Source organism: Xiphias gladius, chromosome 11, assembly GCF_016859285.1.
Source record: "Xiphias gladius isolate SHS-SW01 ecotype Sanya breed wild chromosome 11, ASM1685928v1, whole genome shotgun sequence".
NCBI lineage: Eukaryota > Metazoa > Chordata > Actinopteri > Istiophoriformes > Xiphiidae > Xiphias > Xiphias gladius.
Window position 1 is genome coordinate 15,407,883 of NC_053410.1, and position 22,675 is coordinate 15,430,557.

The 22,675-nt window shown below is 40.6% G+C and overlaps 2 protein-coding genes across 6 annotated transcripts in view; both read left to right on the forward strand.

Annotated features, from left to right (window-relative positions):
- Window positions 1–3,758: 3,758 nt before the first annotated feature.
- Window positions 3,759–6,996, forward strand: LOC120796073 (tissue-type plasminogen activator-like). The gene is made up of 11 exons (XM_040138418.1): window positions 3,759–3,868; window positions 4,506–4,610; window positions 4,713–4,758; window positions 4,850–4,988; window positions 5,071–5,153; window positions 5,245–5,286; window positions 5,386–5,566; window positions 5,721–5,866; window positions 5,977–6,117; window positions 6,226–6,374; window positions 6,464–6,996. The coding sequence occupies exons 2-11, from the start codon at window positions 4,560–4,562 to the stop codon at window positions 6,656–6,658; spliced, it is 1,173 nt and encodes a 390-aa protein (XP_039994352.1). The 5' UTR covers window positions 3,759–3,868; window positions 4,506–4,559; the 3' UTR covers window positions 6,659–6,996.
- A 4,026-nt stretch (window positions 6,997–11,022) lies between these two features.
- Window positions 11,023–22,675, forward strand: part of LOC120796049 (vinculin-like) — a 26,613-nt gene continuing 14,960 nt past the window's right edge. For all 5 annotated transcript variants that reach the window (XM_040138362.1, XM_040138363.1, XM_040138364.1 and 2 more), the window contains exons 1-5: window positions 11,023–11,430; window positions 18,215–18,285; window positions 19,486–19,636; window positions 20,288–20,396; window positions 22,007–22,129. In XM_040138362.1, the coding sequence (XP_039994296.1) occupies window positions 11,263–11,430; window positions 18,215–18,285; window positions 19,486–19,636; window positions 20,288–20,396; window positions 22,007–22,129 (622 nt within the window). In that variant the 5' untranslated portion in view covers window positions 11,023–11,262. The remainder of the gene's footprint in view (window positions 11,431–18,214; window positions 18,286–19,485; window positions 19,637–20,287; window positions 20,397–22,006; window positions 22,130–22,675) is intronic.

The following is a 22,675-nucleotide window of genomic DNA, read 5'->3' on the forward strand; positions in this document are numbered from 1 at the left end:
AGATCTCCTTTTCAGGAGAGACTTATGCACACACAAAAGGGCATATACAGTATAACCATAAATGAATACACAGAAATTCACTGCAAACACAATTTCCCTACACAGTATTTCCATATTAAAGAGGACAATCAGGCTACATGTGACATTCAAAATGCGTGAGTAGATTGGTTTATAAAATAATGACCGATTACTAAATTGTTTGTAACTAATTACATTTGTAAGGAACATTAGGCAGCATAGTATTTATCTAAAACCAGTTTTCCAAGTGCAGTCTGAACATGCAGTACAGCTATATGTCTTGTGATCATACATTATAGTTACTGTGTTTAGACAGTAAGAAGTAATGAAACCGTTTTTTCTTCTCTTTTTTAGATTTAGACAAATAATGTACAATGCAACCCCTTTTTTGTTGGTTAAAGAGGAACATTCCATCTTTTCATATAAGATGCAATGGTGAGTCAAGACTCTATCACTTTCGTTTTAGTGTAGTAATCAAAGTCAAGAGGCTTCAGGTGGAGGGAGAGGCATTCATATACAATATACAATCAAGTGAAAACATAATTGTAGGTTGAAAAATGGTTTTCTGATTAGCGGAAGAAAAGACTTGTTTCTGTACAAAAATCCGATGTTAATATGTGTTCTAGTCAGGTGTTCCACATGGTTCCTACAAGTGAGTGTGCTGCCCAGCCAGACTCCCAAACAATTTTGCTTTACGATCCTTGAAGCCCTATTAATTTTTCAGTGAGAATAAAAAAGGGACCTTGAACTACAGGAATACAAAAAATGCTTTTTTTGAAATAACCATATCATTTTTTTAGGAGGGACAATATTATTAGTGTGATTAGATGGATGCAAGTGACATAGAATAGATTTACCAGGAAGGATTTCTCAACCTACTGAACAAGAAATGATGTTTTGTAGACCAAAAGAAATTAGTCAGGAAATGTGACAATGTTATGGTTAAAAGATGATCAAGAGATGATGTAATGAGGACCGATGCAACATACACTGTAACCGTCTGCGCTGTTGTTGCGTTTGTTGTTGAGTTTGTGATGTAAGATAGATTTAGGATTTTATACCGAAGTAAGAAGTTATCCAATTTAAAAAATGTGAACAAATGCATTTTGTGTATATAATTTGAATCATTTTATTACATACATATTTTTTTTTATATTCAGAGTGACAGTAACTATAGGTAACAATTACTACTGTAGTGTAAAAACACCAGCCCTAATAGTTGCTCCTAAAAAATTGTTTGGCCTCTCAATTTTCCAGTGTAGTTTAAAGAAGATGGGTATCTCATGACTAAATAGAAAAGCTGAAAACATGTGATTTGAGATGCCATCACTACAGAGTCCTTGACCTAATGCAAGTGTGAAGACTGGTAGAGTTGTGTGACAATAAATGTTCTTTCTGGCTGTTTTACCGTACAGCTCCTCAAGTGTTAAGTGCTGTGAAGAGGGCTGTTAAAATGGCTGGCAGGGTTCGACATGAGGCATTTTGCACATGACTTTAGGTTCTAATAATCTGAAGTCAGAATGAGAAAAATAATAAGAATTAACTTTCCCTGTTGAAGTCTCCAAGTTCATTCTGACTGAAGATGACCACAATTCAACCAAGATAGTGAGCAATTCAGTGCAGTCTATTCAATTTTTATATCAGATTAGGCTAAAAAAAAAGAAGAGGAAGATTTAAATCATATTCTGTTTCTGTCTGCTTTTTTTTCTCATTTTCTCCTTCCTCATTTCTCTGTACTGATGTCATTGTGTTTCCTATGTGCAAACTCACATGCTCTCCTCTATAGAAGCTAATGTTATAGTTGAATAACACAGCACGCAGAAAAACCATGGTAACACAAAAATACATTCAACTCAGTTTCTGTGCCCATGCCCTTTGTTAATCCATCCATGATATTTTTTTGTAGCTGTGGCATCTACAAATGTATGTTCATATTTGGTCACACTTCTCACACTTTTATTATGGTTTTAAGCATAATTTCTATGAGACTTTCTTACTCCTGTGTCTGCTTTTTCCTGTGCAAAACAGAACATACCATCTGTTCAGAGTTTAAGGACTGTAACATAGGCACCTTCCAAGTGTGGGCGCCTGGTACAATATCATTATCACCTCTCACCCCTATAGGGCAACTGCGGAATAAGCATGTTAAGGGACTGCCAAGATTAAACAAAGTTAAAAATCTAGATGAAATTTATTGGAGAAAGTCGAGGAAGTTACCAGGAACTCACAGAGGTGAGTTTTGAACCCGCAAGACAGTATTTGGAGGGCAATGGGCATCTAGACTGGACTGGTGGAGACAGAAGACTTCAGACAAAATGACATAATCACACACTCAAGGCTGCACGTGGTTTCGATCACAAATACACAGTTCCCCTGGATTTGGTCATGTCTGTGTAACATATAGTTCTTCTTTTGGTAAAAACACCTGTGTGGGACTTTTAGAAGAGAAGGCTACTGGAGTCACTAGATGATTGAATTAATGTGTGTTGTTCAGTTGTTTCATGCTTCCTGACTTGCTACCGTGCATGCTGGACATATTTACATCATACCCCAAACTACTGCGTCCACAAAGCCTTACACAAATGTTTCATATTTAGCTATTGTCTCTGTCAAAGAGGAGGAAATGTGAGTAACACAGACATCAGACGTATTGATGTGGTAACATTTAGGAGGGGGATTTTAGTCTAGAAACTCCAATTTAAAATGCATAACACTGCTTTTTGTTTTAGGGGAAGTTGTGTCACATCCTTATTATAAGATGTCCAAAGGATGTTGTCTTGAAAGACAGCTGCTCTGTTATCCAGACAGAGATTCAGGAGCAAAGATGTTGATTAAACTCACTCATCTGGTAAAAATGAAGAATTCTCTCAAGTGTCAGGAATACTTGCTGTTGATTAATACACAAAACAATACACAAAACCACATAAAAAAAAAGATAAACTGATAAAAGAAATAAACAAAAGTAGGATTTCAGAAGAGATTTTTGTATCAGCTGCAAATCGTTGGCTGTATTGGCTGTATTGCTTGAGACTGGAAAATAAAAACACTGCAATAAGCCAGATGAGCCAAAATGAAACAATTCACCACTACCTAATAGATGATGATTCAGACCTGTAGCTGAATCCCTTTGCTTAGTCACTGGGATTTTTAACAATCTAACCACTTGATTTTTTTCTCCCGTCTACCACAAATAAAGGTAATATTACATTTGTTAGACTCTCCATTCCCCGATTCTAAATAAATCAGTCTGGACTGTGTGGAAATGATGCAAAAGACATCAAGAAAGATTTCCTTTGAAACGATGATGCAGCCATGCAAAATGGCGTATCAGGACCCAATTCAGTGTTTGAGCGAAGCACTAAACCAGGCAGATCCATAATATATTTGTAAGTCACCATTTACTGAAATATTTTATATTCATATGTACTGTACATTAAAGGATTATGTTGCATTTATATTATAAAGTAGTATTTGCACTGATCAGAGACTTCTCATTGCAGTGTTCAGGTTACTGAATACATTTTTTTTTAGTATTTTGTGGTCTTTTGTTTTTGGTGAACAGACCCTGTTCAAAAATCAGTGGGATGTGTCACAGGACATGACAAATTCTTTGGTCAAAAATGTACTGATCAGGAATTGGGTGTCAGTGAGGTTTTCACATAAACCCCTCCCACTTGAAGCCTAAGTGTTTTTAAGTGGGAGGTAGCTGCAGGATCAGCATTGCAACACCAGAAGAGCCAACAGCGTGAGTGTGAAGTTCTCCCACAAGACAGGTGCATATCAGAGGATACGGAAAGGCTGGAAGACATAAAATAAGAGCTTCATCAGGATTGCAAGTTTGGACAGAAAGGTATAACAGATCTTAACAACGCTTCCTAGACTGTGACAACCAGAGAAATATATGCAGTTCTGTTTACTTTAAGAATGATAACAGTGGTTGAATTCTGAGACTAATATTTTAATGCAAAAAATGTATTCAGCTAAAAACAAATTAATGTAGTGGACATGAAAGTGTTTATTGATAAAAACTGTCTTTTTCTTTCGTTATTATCAAGTTGATACCGAAAAATATCTGGAAATACAGTGTCTGAACTGTGCATTGCAAAACTGATCTGATATAATAGTGCGCACATGCTATACAGTAATCAACTAATCTAAATTGATATTGCACTCATTGTACAGATAAGGATTATGTTTACAGTACAGAGTGCACACAGTGAGCATGCTCTATCTACTGCTCTCGCGTTAACCCCCGCCAAAGCACAGTTTTTCCTCTGCAATACATATACACATGCAATCGACACAGATGTCACACTGTGTGAACTGAAGACAGGCACACTTAAACCCAGACAAAGGAACTGCATGTCGATTTAATAGTCACACTTGTTCCTGTCCTGCAATGTGATTAAAAATAACCCCATATAGGGGAAGAGGGCCTTTAAATTTAGTCATGTGTCAGTGTTTTTCTGCTCCATTTCTTTTCTCAGTCCATTCCCAGCCAGAAATATCCCCAATAAGGAGAAGTGAAACCACAAGTAAAGATGAACCTGTTTGTTACCCTCACCGTCCTTGCAGCATTCGGTGTTAACATGGTGAGCAACAATGACAGGGAGTAACCAAAGTTTTAACAGTCATACCCAGGGTCCAGAAGTTTTTATTATAATTATGACTGAGTTTGTCTGTGTTCCTCTCAGGCTTTTTCACGAAGACGGTCACCAAAAAATAAGGACATTTACAGGGGTAAGCAGACTGTCCAAGTGAGATTTCAGATTCATTGTTTGTCACCAGATGCATTCAATGTTCTCCTCTCGCTTTGAATTGTGATCTTCAGAGATGTGTCAGTCAGGGGATGGGAGCAGTTACAGGGGATATGTCTCCAAGTCGTCGTACGGTGGCAACTGTCTCAACTGGGACAAGTTTAAACACCCTGGGGGAGCTTTGAAGGGACTTGGCCATCATAATTTCTGCAGGTATACTTCAATCCCCGATCTGGTACCTAGATATGGTAGGGAGAGGTGTCTCATGTTTAATATGATTCCACTTAAACACTAGGAATCCTGACCAGAGCTTGATGCCTTGGTGCCATGTCAAAAGAGGAAGGAGGACTGTGAGAGAATTCTGCCTTATTCCCAGATGTAAGAATCGGATTGGGAATTAAAAATCATTGAAATATTGTACATTTGATGTGAATTTTTATAATGATCTCTGTTTTCTGCTCCCATACAGGTTCTACAGACACAATAAAACCTTCCCCAGCTGTTGACACAGGTAGTTATGTTCTTTAAATACATTTCATATCCTCTCCTCAGTGGTTTCTTGTGCTCCCCTTCATCATCACTCACTGACTCGCCCCGTGTGTCCCCGCAGAGCTGACATGCGGTGAGAGGTTCGAGCGGAGGATGCATAAAATTGTGGGCGGATCTTTCACATCCATACAGTCGCACCCATGGGTGGCAGCTATCTTTAAGCAGCACTACCAATTCCTCTGTGGAGGCTCTCTCATCGCACCATGCTGGGTTCTCACAGCTGCACACTGCTTTACCGATGGGTGAGAAGAAAATACACGCACAGAAAACACAACACGCTATCATTTCCTCCGCTGCAATTCTCATACCACAATGGCACTATGACTCATACGGGTATGTAATATGTTTGCACACTTGCGTGTGTGTATTAACCATTTGTTTTTGGTTTTTGTTTAGTGAGGGAACTGAAATCAAGCATCTGTCTGTATACCTGGGGAAGAGCGCCCTCAATGAGACAGATGTTGACCGGGAGCAGAGATTCACTGTGGAAAAACTGATCATCCACCAAAAATATAATGAATCCAGCTTCGACAATGACATAGGTGAGCAAACACCTCACTGTGTGTGTGTGTGTATATGAGTGTGAAAAAGAAAGAGCTGTATGGTTGCTCTGTGGGCAGGGCTCAAAGATGTGTTTATCTTTATGTTTCAGCGCTGTTAAAGCTCAAAAGCAGAAATGGAGAATGTGCCATGAAGTCAGCCTCTGCACGGACAGTTTGTCTTCCTCCATTTCACACTAAGCTTCCCGCAGGATTTCAATGTAGCGTCGCAGGATTTGGGAGGGAGAGATACAGTAAATACCAACAGTAAAATATAGTAAAATAATCTGTAACCTTTAAACTCATAACTGATCTCTCAGCCGTTTCAGTGATTCTTACGCCTGAAACTGTGTTGTTTGCAGTGGCATGGCAGTACTCAAAGTATTTGAAAGGGGCTGAGGTGAGACTGGTCTCCCAGACTGACTGTAAAAGTGAATCGTACTATGGAGATCGCATCACCAAGAATATGATCTGTGCTGGGAGCCCTGACTGGAGCGTTGACGCCTGCAAGGTGAGCAAATAAACCAGTGCATGAATATGTTTGCATGTATGCAAAATGATTTTCAAAGAGCCAACCAATATAATGTGCTCTCCTCACAGGGCGACTCTGGTGGTCCTTTGGTGTGTGAAGGGTTTGGCCGGATGTTTCTGTTCGGAGTGGTGAGCTGGGGTGAGAAATGTGCCGAGAAAAACAAACCAGGCGTTTACACACAAGTCACCAACTACAACAAGTGGATCGCAACAAAAACAGGGCTCTCCGAATACACAAAAGGAATAATGTATCCCAGTAAATAAAAAGGTGTAGCAGAAAATTATCAGGTGGGCATGGCATTCTTCTTAAAGGAAAAATTGGCAGCAGTTTTGTAGGACTGAGTAGGCAAACGTGCACATGTTGCAGGTTTGGAAACTGATAGGTGTTGCTATTAATGTGTATTGACAATAGTTTTGCACAGTGAAATTTCACTGTATCAGTTCTGAGTGATTGTTTTTTAAAATGTCTTTTGTTATATATAATATTTAATACATTTTTATTTTGTTATGTATGAACTTTTTATACTGAGAGTGTGGATTTCTAAAATAAGTTATTACAAAGTTAATTTATCTAATTTAATTGTATTAGCATTTAGAAGGCTCGCCCTGTTGTTGCTGTTTTTTAATAATAAATTAATTACTTGTATTACATATCCCTCGTGCTCATTAATCCCCAAACACCAAATGTTTCTGTCTGTCATTTGCATGTGCATACTCCACGCGTACTTGCCAGCACATATAAACACGTGGAAATGCACACACCCACTTGCATACTTTCTGTTCCTGTATCTCTGAATCTTTATATCAGTCAGAGCAGTGGCAGCAGTGAGCAGCTACTAGAGACATAAATGTTTCTGGTAGCATAAAAGTGGAAACATAGACTCTCTCTCAAAGAGAGAAGTGTACATGTGACAAAAAAGAGACTAATCTTAAACTCTTGTAACATTTGTATCCAATTTTTGAGTTTTGACTTCATTTAACACAAAAAAAAAAATTGAAAACAAAAACAGCCCTGTCAGCCCTGATGGAATAACTAGTGCCATTACTGCAGAAATGAGAAAGAAATCCAAAACAACTGAGTCTGGTAGTCATACGGCTTATTTGAATTCAGCTCAGTTAAATTTATACAGAATGTCCTTTAGTGCAAGTGTCCCTAAATCAAACACTGGAGGGCACTGTTGTGTAATATTGACTTAAAGGCAGCTCATTAGTCTCAAATACCACGAAGATCACATTAAGTATCTTAGTACAAACAAGGGTGGCATTAAAACTGAGTCAGTATATTCATAACTGAAGACAGCTGTAGTTTTAATACCTTGTTACACTCTTTAAAGATAGTTAGTCAATCAGATGTTTAGCAGTTTGAAGATCTGGATTAATAGAACAGGACTTTATATTTCAATTAATCAAACTAGGAATACTAAACATAAAATTTATGGTGTGATATGAAGTGTTTTTCTTCAATTACCACTATTTTTTGTTTCTTCTAAGGCATTTAATTCAAAAATTGGGGCTTTGTTCTGGTATCTCTATGAATTATTCCACTGAACATCTATTGAGTGGATTGCAGCAGATTTATCTTCCTATACTGTAGTTCAAAATGAAAAAAAACAAAGAAAAATTATATATATATATTACAGGGGCAGTTCAGTTAGAGGGCCGATGATTTGAGATGTAAATGACACATTCTGGTTTTTTTTTTTCTTACCTAATTTTTTAGACACTGCAGGTACTGCAAATAATTCTCAGCATCGTTGAAATCCCACAGAGTGAAGCTCCTCTACAAACAAATAAATCTTGTCAGGAATCTTGTCATTTTTATTTCCTTTTAGGTTACCAAAGCGGACAGGATGAACTGCTCTACATCTTTTTTCTCCGTCCTGCCAAATATTTCCTCCTGTAGTTTTAAGGGAGAAATAGAGATGGAGAGAGAGTTCAGGTCATAAATAAACACTAATCTCTGCACTCATTATCACAAATTGGTGTGGTTTTTACAAAAAGCTATTTCAGTGTTATAAACATAGTTAAGCAAATCATTGGGACAAAAACAGAGTGAAAAGGTAAGGTTTAACATGGTAAAGGATCAGAAAACAAGACTAGGAGTCTGCAGCCATGCTGGTTCTGTCAGCTAACATCAGCATGCTAACACACTCACAATGACAATGCTAACATGCTAATCTCAAGCATGTATAATGTTTATTGTGGTAAATTAATTTAATTTGGCATGTTAGCATGTCAACATTTGCTGCTTAGCACTAAAGAAAAGGTACAGCTGAAACTGATGTGAAAGTTTTGCAGGTATTTAGTCATGACCAAAGTAATGGACAACTTCACCTGATGATGGTGCTTTAGATGAAAAGTGGGGATCACCAAAGCGATTACAATTCCTCCTGAGGGGAACATGAATGTGTGTACCAAATTTAATGGCAATCAATCGATGTCTCCATTAAAACCACAAATGTCAACCTTATGTTGGTGCCAGAGGAAAGGTCAGGGGATCCCCAAATTCATTAGGATTCATCCTATGGGGACCATGAATGTCTGTGCAAAATTGAATGTCAATGCTTTGAATGGTTGTTTAAGTATTTCAGTCTGGACTAATGTGATGGACCAACCCACAGACTGACTGACATTGCCATCAGCATGGCTAAAAATCCATAAGAAAGTTAATTTGGTCAGAATCCTTGCTGTTTGACTGTGTTGTCACCGTGGAAGCACCTTGTAGTGGTGTATATATAGATATCACATAGTTACTGTCCCAGAACATGCTGTAATGAATGCAAAGTACTATTCTATGCTTTATTTTCTTCTATGCAGTTTTAAGAAAAAATATTGACTGTACTATTCGGTAAGAAACAATTGTAAAGCATCACTGCACAACTAGAAGTAGTTCTACTATTCTGCTACAGAGTGGAGAAACCCGAGCATCACATGTTGTCTGAGAGCTGTGAATGTTTACGTGTTCAGTCGTCCACTGACTCACACCTCTCTGTATAATATCTCATAACTCCACCACCAGCCCCTCCCAAAACGAGAAACATGTCACACAAACGCTAAGCTAAGCACCACTGTATCTAAGCACACTTTGTTGCACTGAGCAACCGCAGGCCAGCTGGTCCTCACATCCTTAGCGAAAGCATTCTGTAGAACTTCTCTAAGCAACCTGTTGCAATGTTTTCTATCAACGTCTGTTTGGACAAGTCCACATATACAGATAGTTCACAGCAGGATTACTGGAGCCAATCAGAGCCTGTCCTATCGCCCCCTCAGTTACTCAAAGACACCAGTTTACTTTATTGCGTCTCTCAATCCATATACGGCTTTGAGGTGCTGTGAGTAGGAGTCTTACTCCTCTTTAAGGACAATTCCTAAGGAAAAGGAGAGGAGAGGGCAGTAACAGGGTCTATTCTAACCAGGTGAACCAGGGTGTCTCGTCTCTCTGGTTTGGATAGCAGCCTGTTGTCTACACCCACATTAAGGACACACACACACACACACACACACACACACACACACACACACACACACACACACACACACACACACATAGGGGGATCTCCTGGCTGCAGGCTCTTTGGCCAACACGGGGCCTCGGGGGTATAAATACCGTTGTTTTGCTGCTGGGGTCTCTGGTTTCCCCAACACAGATTCAGATCTGAGGAGCAGGGACAACCCTATCAGTAATCACATACACACACACACACACACACACACACACACACACACACACACACACACACACACACACACACAGGGAAATAGAGACAGAGTAACCATACCTGTGCAGAGACACTCATAAATTACAATATAAGATGAATCTTATTTTTTCCCATTGATGCGTTAAATTACTGCAGCAAAGGAATTGTGTTCACTTTAATACACACAGTTTCTAGTGCAACCAGCCAGGTGTGTTTTAAACCAGCGGGACAGCTGCTCATCAAGGATCCTCAGTGTCAGAGGAAAGAAGTTGGAGAAACAGTGTGCGGGTGCCTTGCTGTAGCCAGCAGCAAGCTGAATCCTTGGGTCTTTATTTAGACCTAGACATTGAGGCTTGGAGACATGAACTCCTGACCCACCTTTTAATGAACACAGATCATATGTCAGATTCAGATTTTAAGCTTCATAAAAATAAAAATTACAAGAAACCCCCCCCACACACACACACCTCCAGTTTTTTTCAACATGATAGGCACTGGTGCGGCTCCTGATCTCATCTCCCGAGTCCTCTTTGGTTTCACAGATATGAAGATGACCTTTATCAGGCTGCAGGGAGCAGCTTCACAACACAAGTATGCTTACAACCTTCCTCTGTCGTGGCTGTTGCACCTTATTACTCTCTCCTCTCCAAATACCTCTTCTCCCATATCCTGAAATTACGATCTCTTCCCATTAAGTTACCCCAACACTTTCCTTTTTTGGGCCACTCGCATGCATGACGTAATTTGGGAAGCGCTCTCATTTGCAGCGTGTGTGTGTGTGTGTGTGTGTGTGTGCTTCTGTGTGCGCGCGTGCGCGTGCGCGGAGCGTGCAGGGAGCGCGTCAGCGTGCACCAACACCAACCCGCTTGGCAGCTGTATTCCTTCGCCGTGATTGGGCGGAGGGGCGGTGATTCCTCCAGTCACGATTTGGGTCGTTCCCACCGGAGGACACGGACAGTCTGAGTCCAGCCTTTACTGAGGTGCTCACCGCAGGAGACGGATGCACACCGGCGGGAGAGACGCATGAGGGTTTCTCCACAGGGGCTTGGACTGGGCGCTCGGGATTTGTCCTCCTGTCGGTGAGGAGAGGAGAGGAGAGAGGGGGAATCTTCAGTGCTGGAGCCACCAGCCGCCTTTCGTCTGTCGGGGCTGCGGTAAAAGTCGTTCGCGATGCCGGTGTTTCACACCAAGACCATCGAGAGTATCCTGGAGCCGGTGGCCCAGCAGATCTCCCACCTGGTCATCATGCACGAGGAGGGGGAGGTGGACGGTAAAGCCATCCCGGATCTGACGGTGCCGGTGGCCGCGGTGCAGGCGGCCGTCAGCAACCTTGTACGGGTGAGTCCCGGGTTTGAACCAGGCTGTCAAAATCACTAAACCCCGAAGGCAAAGTGCCTGCATCCGGTGACCTTTATCATCCAAACTTCCAAACCCGCTGGAGACAAACGACTGGTGTGACAGCATGGCTTTTATTCCACCAGGGTCATAAATTGTTTAAAAAAGCAGGTCATCAAACCGTCCTGCACCGCAACTCAGATGAGTTCTTTTTTTTTTTTTTTTTCGTTTTTTCATTCATTTTTTTTCTGTGTGGCTTCCAGAGAAATTTATGGCAATTCCAGCTTGATCTTTGATCTTTCTTTAAAATGATATAAAACTGTCACACACCCAGCTGATGCTCATGCGTGTTTCACGAGCTCCTTCACGAGCTCCTGCAGTTTTTTTTTTTTTTTTGAGTGTCACAACACAGCAACATGTCAAACTCTGCTTGACAATCAGATGGCTGCTGAGCTCAATGAAGTTTGTGGGGCGGAAGGAATGAGTGCTGATTGAAATAATAGGATGTGTGTTCCTCTCTCTCTCTCTCTCTCTCTCTCTCTCTCTGTCACACACTGTGTGATCAGTAAAGAGGGAAATGTCACTGTGGTTGCCAAAGGGATAGGTGCACAGTAGGTTACTGTAGGTTTCTAAGCTTCATTCAATTAAGTTACTTTATTGCAGAATTAGCAGTTTATAGAACAATGAATGTAATAAACCCAGCCCATCCACTGTAATAACGTCCACAGAGAATAGATACACTCTTTGCTCATTTATCAGACTCCCACTTCTTCCATTCATCCAGTAACTCCTACACTTTCCTCGCCGTTCTCTCTTTCCTCCGACATCTTTGACCCCTCCACTTAAACTGCCTCATTTCTTTAAACCGTCGTTTTGTATAGAGAGAGGCAAGCATCAGTCATGTGTATCCTCGCCATGCACTGACTGGAAAAATCATTACAGGCCACATCATTGATGCTGATTCGGGGTCGTTGTCATTGATGCAGGGGCGACTGGACTTCACTCACTCAGGAGAAATCAGCAGCAGACTGAGGGAAACATTTTTTTCGCTTACATTTTAATTATTGAACCTGATAGTGACAAAAGAAGCTGGTTCCCTGTTAATCTGTGCAAAAAAAGAAAAGAAAAAGTATTTCAACGTGTGGGAGGCCACAATCGGTGAAGCAGACTAAATCATGATAAACTGCAGGTTTGTGGCAGACTTAGGGAAGGAGCAGTGAATGCTCGTGTTTGGTCAAGACTCTTAGCAGGAGTTGGTTTGCTGTTGGTCCTTTGCTTTGTTAATCTCTTTGGCAGTTTTACTGTGCTCGTACTTTGTAATGATTCTGATTACATCTTGCATTTGTGCATTTGTGCATTTTGAAGCTGAAACACGGTCAAACATTGCTGCTCTAGACAACTACATTTTGATTTTGCCACTAAGGCTCTTAATTTGTTCAGATTAAAGTGGTCAGTCATCCTACATGTGACACAAAATCAAATAAAGTCATTTAGCCTCAATTTATGACATGTTTAGATATAAAATGTTACTCTGCAAAACCTTTGATTACTAACAGCAAACTAAACCCTACTTATTAGTCATGAGTATTAAAGGACAATTCACCCAAACAGAGTTACATAGGTTTTCCTCTTACTCAGAGTGCGATCCATTCATTCAGATAGTTCTGGTGTGATTTAAAGAGGTTTGGAGATTAACATGGAAACTAGGTGAATGGATGGTCCACACTCTGCAAGAGGAGCCCATTTCTTTATCAGTATATGGTGTTTGTTGTGTGAATTGTTTATTTGAAATAACTTGTAGTTAATAATGCTGGTTTCTTGTTCTACATGTTGTCATGTCGAAATTTTGATCAGCTCTCACATGAGGCTGCTGCCTCCCTGCGCATGAACGCACAAGATCATAAATATCTCATTAACTGATAATGAAAAGGCCAATTCAGTTTCAACTCAAACACCGTGGCGTTTCCTGATGAATAATCCCCTCTTATGTAATACCATCTAGCTACACTGAGTCCCTTGATATCCCATTGCTACCAGCAACACCTCTCCATCTCTCTCTTTCTCTTTCTCTGCCTGTCGTCGTTGATCCATTCAGTTGATCCATCCGGACAGTGAGCAGAAGGGGGCTAATAGCAGCCTCTGGCGTGTTGCTGGGTCTCAGATGATGGAGATGTGAGGCTACAGGGAGAGATAAGGGTGGGAGACACAGTGACAGTGGAAGGCGTCCGACAGAGGAAATGTAGGGATGGAGGGGACTCTTGTATCAGACAGGAACAAAAAAAATACAAGGAAAAGTAGGAAGCAATAAAAAGTTAAAATGCCTCTCTCTCTCCTCAGCTCTTATCTAATGTCTTTTCCTTGTATTTCCTGGTATATTTTTGGGGACATAAGATTTCAGGCTCACTGAACTCTCACACACTACTGGATAACAACACCAGGTAAATGCATAAGTATGCAGTTTTTAGAGGAGATGATGGATAGTTCTGTAGTTCACTGATAGAGGGGCCAGCATTAAGAGGTTGGTAAAAAGAAGTTGCTGAAAGAGAGCATCAGAGGTGCTTGAGAACAGAGCTTGTAAAATCACCAGTGTCTGGTTGCTGGGTAGACAAACCTAATTGATTGTAACGGACACGTAACACTCAAATACACACACTTCTGAGCACATATGCCTTATTTTAGGAATCTGATTCATTTCTACACTTTGCAGTGTGCAGTTTGAGCCATGACAGAAAAGCAGTATACAGCAACATGCCACCATTGCCACAAGAGTCCCACTGCACACTGATACAATTACACTGTTAACCCCATCCAGGGTGGGCTGACTGTGGGGGGTACTTAAAATCTAGGTCACTGAGAAACTTAGACACACATACAAGATGGTGTCGGCCTCAGTCTGTCAGAGGTTGTGCGTGGGTTGACGCTGATTCAACGAAAGATATGAAAGATGCTTGTTGGTGTATTTGGTACGAAGTGTGAGCTTGCTGTAGTTGTGCTGATGACAGAGCGGCCTCAGTGGTGTTTGAGAAGTATTTACTCCTGAAGGAGTCAACATAGAGTCTGAGTATGTCTGGGGGAGGGGGAGGAAGGAATAAATAGATTTACCGTTGAGTGGAGTAACTGCACTCTGACAGAACAGAGCAGAAAGAGAGGGGGAGAAGGAGAGGAGGGATGCGAGGAGTGAGGCTCTCGACTAAAACTGTGGAGAACAGCGTGGTGCAGATTGAGGAAAGAAGAGGAGGGATGTGGAGAAGAAGAAAAATGGCCGCTAACAGTCAGACGCCGGCTCCCTGCAAGGGAGGGAAAGTGTCTCTGGTGACTTCAGACTAGACTCTGCCAAGCCTCATTGTCCACCCTCCCACCTCCACCTCCCTATGCCCACACATGCACATAAACCAACTGTCCGCAGCTTGCTCCACCATGTAAATATGAGCCATCTCTTCTTTGTTCTTTGGCCGACCCAGTATGAGTCTTTGTTCCCAGTTGTGTGTCCGCACATCTCTTTGTCTGCCTTAAATCTACCCCATGGCTTATACTATACAGTAGAATTGTATCACTTATTTATTTTTATTGTGTATTCAAGAGCTTAAATTGGTTCATTTATTGACAGAATGTTGACCACCACCATCTTGCTAATCAATTTAACATACACGTCATTTACATATGTCTTTAAAGCTGCATTATCCAATATTTTTGTATGAGCATTGGGTCGAATGACTATGTATGTGGTTAAAGTTGTGGTGATAAACTCATAGAAAATGATCCCCCAACTCTTCAGTCCCCCTCAGCTCTAAAGAGCTTTAAGCTCATTGTTTTGGTTTTACGGCTCACAACGTTACTGTTTTTGCCAACTCATCTCATCAGCGCTATTTCCAGCAGCTGTTTTCAGTGGAACAAACTCTTATAAACCCTACCTGCTCAGTACCACACAGCAGACAGACAGAGTTAGTGACTAGCTGGTTAACCAGATATTTTTCTCAGGAGTTGGTGGAGACTAAAACGGAGCTAAAAATAGTGTGAATATTGGACTTACACCCGCCACGTGGCAAGATGTATGACTCCTCTGTGTCTATGGGGCGATAAATGTCAAATGTGTTTGATTTGTAGCTTTTTCTGACCCAAGTGGCCAAAAATCAAATTCTGCAGCTTTAAAATACCAAACATGTGCTTCGAGTTCAATTTCCCATATGTGCAGATTTTCTTGCTTTTTTTCAATTTCTTAACACTCTGAATGCTGAATAATGAATTTTTTGGCTGTTTGCTCTGGTACTTGTCGTACACATTTTAAATGATTCATTGATTAATATAAAACTCACCGAAGGATTATTACGTTTTTAAAGCATTTTTGGGGTTGGGATTTCTTACTTGATTAAGTACCAGACAGTAGTAAGATGACAGGAAATGAGGTGACAGCATGCAACAAAGGTCCAGATCTAACTTGCACCTCAGACGTTGTGACTACATGGTCATTATCTTTGAACCTTAGGCCATGACGAAACTCCTCAGTAAAAGAATTATTATCATAATTTGCAGGGGTTGATTTTTTTTTCGTCAGTCTTTGACTGGACTGGACTGTTAGATTCCACGTAATTTTAAATCCAAAACAATAACGTCCTAAAAAAGGGAGTATGGAAGGTATACTCACACCAGGCTGTTCAACCACACACATCACATTGTTAGTGTGTCCAACAAACCACTTAACTTCTCATTAATTATGTATTGAATAATCAATGCCAAGTGTTGCTGTTTACAGGAAACGCTTTGATCAGTCACCTGATGTGACTCGCTGAGGTTGTCTGAAGGGTTTTGTTCACCTGCACTCTACTTGTGGAGCTGCATTCCTAACATTTTAGAGTTGCTTTTTTTAAAGAAGGAAATTCACCAACGTACACTGAGGCTCTCTGATATTTTAATTATATCCCTTAAGACATTTTTGCAGTGTTTGTGAACATTCATTTCAACACTTCACAGCGACAGAATTAAAGCACTGACTGATATATTATACAGATTTATAACTACATAGTGAATAAGGTTATAAAAAGGTTTAAAAATAGGTCAAATGATTATGGCAGATTGCCAAAGTATACTTTTAGTTTAGAAAGGGTAGAATGATCATGTAATACATTTTATCACAGTATGAAAGTTCATTCCCTCCATATCTTTTCATGTTGTCTGCATCTTTTTTAGTCGTCAGTGGAGCATGTTTTTGTTATACCTTGTTATAAAATCACGAATTAAAGTTTTAGTGGTGGTTAGCTCAAGTTTATACTTAAAAACTTGAGCTTGACTGGTCCCTTTTAAAAGAAGAGTTATTCTGTGTTGCATTAGTTCCACAAAGATGAGAACGCTGGGGAGACTTGATTTCTTGTTTCTATGGTATAAAAAAATCCAACCACTGATAATGACATTAATTATTGATGTAATACTAGCACAAAACAGACACAAACAGCGTAACATCGGCTAAAATATATATTTTTTTGCAGTAATTTAGTTCCTACCAGCCACAGTGTATGACGAGAAGAGAAGAAGTCTACAGCATCATAAATGTCTGTTATTGCAAAATGGTCTGTAAAATCTGAAAAGAAATCACATGTGAAGAGCGGACTGGTTGGATCTCAGTGTGTAGGTGATACCGTGTCGTTTGAACGCGCTGTGTGACCGCGGCCTCCTGAGTCTCTGGAGCCAGAGAGTCTATTAACCAACTTTCATCGATGCAGCAGCAAGAGACTGATGTCATCATCTCCTGTAATTGCATCTCAAGTGTTTGCGTGTGTGTATGTGTATGCATGTATGTGGGTGGGTGCATGCTCGTGTGTGCTACAGGATGTTTTTTGTTTGTGAGGGCCAGTGTCGTGTGGTTTTTCAGCCAGCTGCATCCCTATATGAACATCTGCAGAAGAAGCCAGCAATGCCACCCTGCTGTGTATCTGTGTGTGTGTTTAGGTGTTTTTATGTGCGTGTGGGATTTTGTATTCCATGCGCCTTTATGTCTGTTTGTGTGCGTTTTATGAAATTTCTAGTCTTGGAAACTTGTTATGAAACTAGTTATGGAGAAGAGAGAAAAAGGTTTAGGTTAATTAGTTATTCATGTTTAAATCCCCGAACAGAGTCAATGTGGAGCTGATAATGCATCTTTGCAATATACAGAATATGAAGGAAAATTGCTTAATGAAATACAATGCACAGCAGGACATACTTATTTTTGCTTTGTCATTGATATTGGAGTGTTTGACTGCATGCAACAGAATCTACTGAAAAGTTTAATCAAGGTCATTGATGTAATGAGATGAAATTGCGGGCATGAAAAGGTCAAAGTGTTTAGTTTGAATCACATTTAGGGGGAAAGCACTGGGGGTCACACATGCAGGAAGAAATCAAGCAACTCTGATAGAAAAAGCAATACTCCAACTTATCACTGTCAAGTTCGATTTGTGCAGTAAAAAGAAAGCTGAATGTCATTCTCTGCATCGCTCACGCTGTACTGATGACTACATCATATCATCACTGCAGAGCTCCTGTTCAGCCACATATGGGTCAGTTTTAGAGCAAAATAAACGTCTTTCCCCCAACGTACCCTCATCTAGAATAACAGACAACCGACTCAACCAGAGCCTGAGCTGCATCCCCTCGAAACCTTAAAGATATGACCTGCACGCATGGTTGAAATAGGTGTGAACCGATACACACCCGTTCACCCTTCATACTATTAATAGTGCTCACTTGAATACCATTTCCCGTCTTGCTGCAGCAAATGATGATAAAATAAATGGTCCATCTGTGTGTGTTGCAGGTGGGGAAGGAAACAGTTCAAACCACCGAAGACCAGGTGATGAAGAGAGACATGCCTCCCGCGTTCATTAAGTAAGTCTGGGTCTGAAGCCCTGTGCGCGCTGTAGAAGAAGAAGCACTGCTCTTCTTTCTCTGTATACCTCCCTCTTTCCTTCTCTCACCCACAGTCTCTCACAGAAATAGCCAAAACTACGGAAATGGTCCTCTTTATCTCAGCAAACAGAGAACTTCTTAAAAGGAGGATTCCAGGCGATTTAATGTTAGGAAACGTGGCTGCGTTCCCAGCGGCAACAAAGAGCCACTTATGAGGCGGAGCCTGGGTGACTGTCCGACCCCAGCATCCAGACCGCTGAGAGGCTGTTTGTTGTTCTCCAGCTTGCATCCAGAGAGCCTACAGGAAAGCTGGGTGCCAGCTGAGACCTGCTTCTCAGCAATCCTTGGACTTAGACATCATCTGTATTTGCTTGCCTGCGTGTGTCTGTGTTGCGTTTGTGTGTATGTCAATGCTTTTACTGTGCATTTACAGTAATATTATCTGTTTCCGGTTTGTTTTCTCCCTGATTTCCTTTCCAGGCATTGCTTATTTTCCAAATTCCAATTAGTTTTTTTAGTTTTAAGAAAAGGGTCCAGACCTCAGTCAGATCAACACGCTGCTCTCTCACTGCTCACTCACACACAGGACACTACACCATAAATCTCACTCACAGGGCTTAGAAGGGGGCATGTGGGAATGTGAACCTGCCTAAATATAGATGAACCAGCAGCCATCGATACCCTGACCAATGGAGGTCAGAAAGAGGAGGGACTTGGCTTTATTCAAGTGCTCCTAAAATCCATCGCCTTCTTCAGGCTAAGCTAATCATTGACCTCCAAGGAACAGACAATTCAAGATAGAAAATGAAAGCTGAGAACTTTCATCAATCTCGCGTTGTTATTCAGAAACAAATGATTAACGTTGTTAATCATTTGTTATATGATTTGAACTACAAAACACTATGAATCCCAGATCAACCCTAATTTATGTTTATTTATATACTTCTGCGTTTTCTGGACAGAACTGTAAAAATCTGCTAAATCAACTAGTTTTTCTTGCATGACACCTTGCAAGCCTAACCATTAGATTAACAGAAGAGCAGCTTTCGTTAATACAGATGTTTTGGTTTTCCATGTTGAATGTAAGATCTGATCATGGTGATAAATTCCTTTTGTCGGTAAATGCATATGCTGGGTTTAAACCTGACTGTTGGTCTTAAGCCAGCTGTGTCTTTTTAGGGTGGAGAACTCGTGCTCTAAGCTCGTCCAGGCTGCTCAGATGCTAAAGGCAGATCCATACTCTGTTCCCGCACGCGATTACCTAATCGATGGATCCAGAGGGATACTGTCTGGAACGTCCGACCTGCTCCTTACTTTTGATGAGGCAGAGGTGTGTGTGCGTTTGCGTCTTTATATCAATGTGTGTGTCCTGAGAATCACTCTTTGCTTCAGAGGTTTGGTATCTTTCAGGGAAATAAAGCTTTATATAGCTGTACAGAGGAAGGAGGAACTCAGCTTCAAGCCAGTCTGTAATGGAGTCTCAAATGCAACCAGATCTAATCACTGAGATCAAATGACTTCCCTCTGTCATAACTCAGGATTGTGTGTATGCGTGTGTGGCTGGCTCTGCGTGTATATGTGTATGTCTGTATGCGAGGATATGGTATGTACCAGCTTGCATGGTGTGTGTGTGTGTGTGTGTGTGTCCTGAATGTTTGAAGGCAGCTCCATAAGTGGAATCACATTGGGCACGTGATTATGCTCACCATGTCTCATTACTAACCTCATTTTTGAAAGAGCAACTTGTCACAGTCACAAGACGTACATCACAAGACTGTACACACACACACACTCATGCACACACACACAAAGACACCACACAAAAAACAGAGTAACTTCAACGCTGCCTAAAAATAGCTGATGCACACATTGAATTTTGTTCTCTAAGAAAGAAGTTGAAGAAGATAGTCACCATTATCTTTGTTTTATCCCTGTAGACACGATCTCCTCTGGTTGTGATTATGTCTGTGTTGTGTCCTAGGTGCGTAAAATAATCAGAGTGTGTAAAGGTATCCTAGAGTATCTGACTGTAGCTGAGGTGGTGGAGACCATGGAGGACCTCATCACTTACACCAAGAACCTGGGACCAGGTCAGCAGGAGCTTTTTTTTAAGAAAAAGAAAAAAATCACTTTATAGCTGCTAGTCAGTGAGGACAACTCCCTGTGTAGTTTCCTTTGGTTTGACTAAAAGTGAGCATAAAAGAGTCCTATTGTAAGAGCCCCCTTTCAAAATGTATTTGAACATATACATTTTAGGCATTTTCATGAACAAAAGATTATTCAAAGATCTTTTTGGGGCTTTTATGCCTTTAGAAGGGAGCGTGCAATCAACGCAATCAGCCAGAATCAAACTTGGGATGTAGCAAGGGACTTCTACATAAAAATAAATAAATATTAATAATAATCGAGAGTTTTTAAAAAAAAAAGTTTAATATACAATATATCAGGAAATGTGTATGTTTTACTGCTACCAGTCCAACCGATCAATAAATGGCCTCATAATACACACAGAGATCTCATTTAGTTCTCGGCCAGCTATCACTGCCATGGGCTATTACAGAAAATCTGCAGTGAAATATATCTGTTTTAAGGGAGCACAACAGTTCCGCAAACAGGGTCATTGTGTTCCAATTTAGAGCTAAATTAGTCAATTAATCAGTGAGTTTCATCGACAGAAAAGCAATTGGCAAATATTTTGAAAACTGATTAATTTTTTCAAGTAATTTTTCAAGCAGAAATGCCAAACCTTCCCTAGTTTCAACTTCCAAATTGTGATGGTTTGAACTTTTCTTTGTCTTATATGACAACAAAGTGAAGATTTTTTTGGTTTTGGACTTTGTGAAAGTAATTTTTCACTATTTTCTGACAATTTAGAGACAAAACAACTAATCAGTTAATCAAGTAAATAATCAGCAGATTAATTGATAATGAAAATAATTAAAGTTAGTTGCAGCCTTATTCTAGTAACACTGGGACCTTGAGATCAACTTTGGTTGAGCATAATATTTGTTTACATCAATAACCAGTGCATCAATGATTTGGAGTCTTACGAGCAACCAAGTAAAAAAATCCTTATACATTCAGGAAATTGTATAAATAACTGTCTTAATAATTTAGACAAAAATGTCATTGCAAATGCATCACGCTTTTTGGCATTGGTAGCGTTGTTTTGTAAAGGCCACCACTAGAACATGAACCATGCAATCAACCTTTGTTTTAGACTGCTGTCTGGGTTAAAGATCCACCCGTCATGGTGAAAAGCTAAATTAACTGCTGACTGCTCCTCTGACACTAAGATGCTGTGATTAAGGATCAGAGTATATTCACTGGCAGGCCAGCCTGACCACAAACAGACTATTTATCATCAAAGGTAAAAGTGTCAGTGCACCGTGGCATAACGAGCTGGAGGAAATCCGATGCCAAGGCTTTCTCACACTTGACCGATGCTGTCATTGTCCGAGATCAGTCGCTCGTGAGGCAATTGCTCATGAGGTAATGATGTTTGGATGTGTTGGAACTACTCATTTGGTGAAAACACTGAGGAATGCCCTCAGCCTCTGATTGTTCAAGCGTAGTTAAAGTTGTGATGCTAATGCCAAAACCCAAGCTCATGACCATTTTCTGCATCCTACTTGCTGTTTGGTTTGAGTTTGGTAACCTCTAACTTTCACGGGACAATAAATTATCTCTCTTTCCTCAGGGATGACCAAAATGTCGAAGATGATTGAGGAGAGGCAGCAGGAGCTGACGCACCAAGAGCACAGACAGATGCTAGTCAGCTCCATGAACACTATCAAAGAGTTGCTGCCTGTTCTTATATCAGGTGTGTGTGTGTGGGGTGGGATGGGGTGGGTGGGTGGGGGGCGACAGTGCAGGTCACTGAGCATCCAACAGTTGTTATAGCAACGCTGATAATTACAGTCATTAGTTGTTGGGGACGTAAGACTGACTACACACACGCAGACACACACCGCCCACTGCCTGCTCTACTAGCATCTCACTCTGTATCCTGCACCAGCAAAGAAGCAAAACATCGTAACACTGTTAGAGCTTTTAAAAAAACTGAACATCCAAACGTGAATGTTCAATGTGGATGTAATGTCAAAAAAGTTTGGATTTGCAAGATCACAAACCATTTTGCAACTTCAAGTGTCTATAATCAATATTGTTATGTGAACAATGGATCACATGATTATTACTGCAAAAAAACCGGGTCGGCCACACTAATGAACCCACAGGTAATTACTCACTGACTCTGCAGTTCCCCTGAGCTTTACAAAGCTTTTTAGCATCTTTCAGCTAATTGTTTTGGTTTAATGGACCACAACTTTACTTCACTGGTTCGGTCCCAGGGCTCTCATTCTGCTTC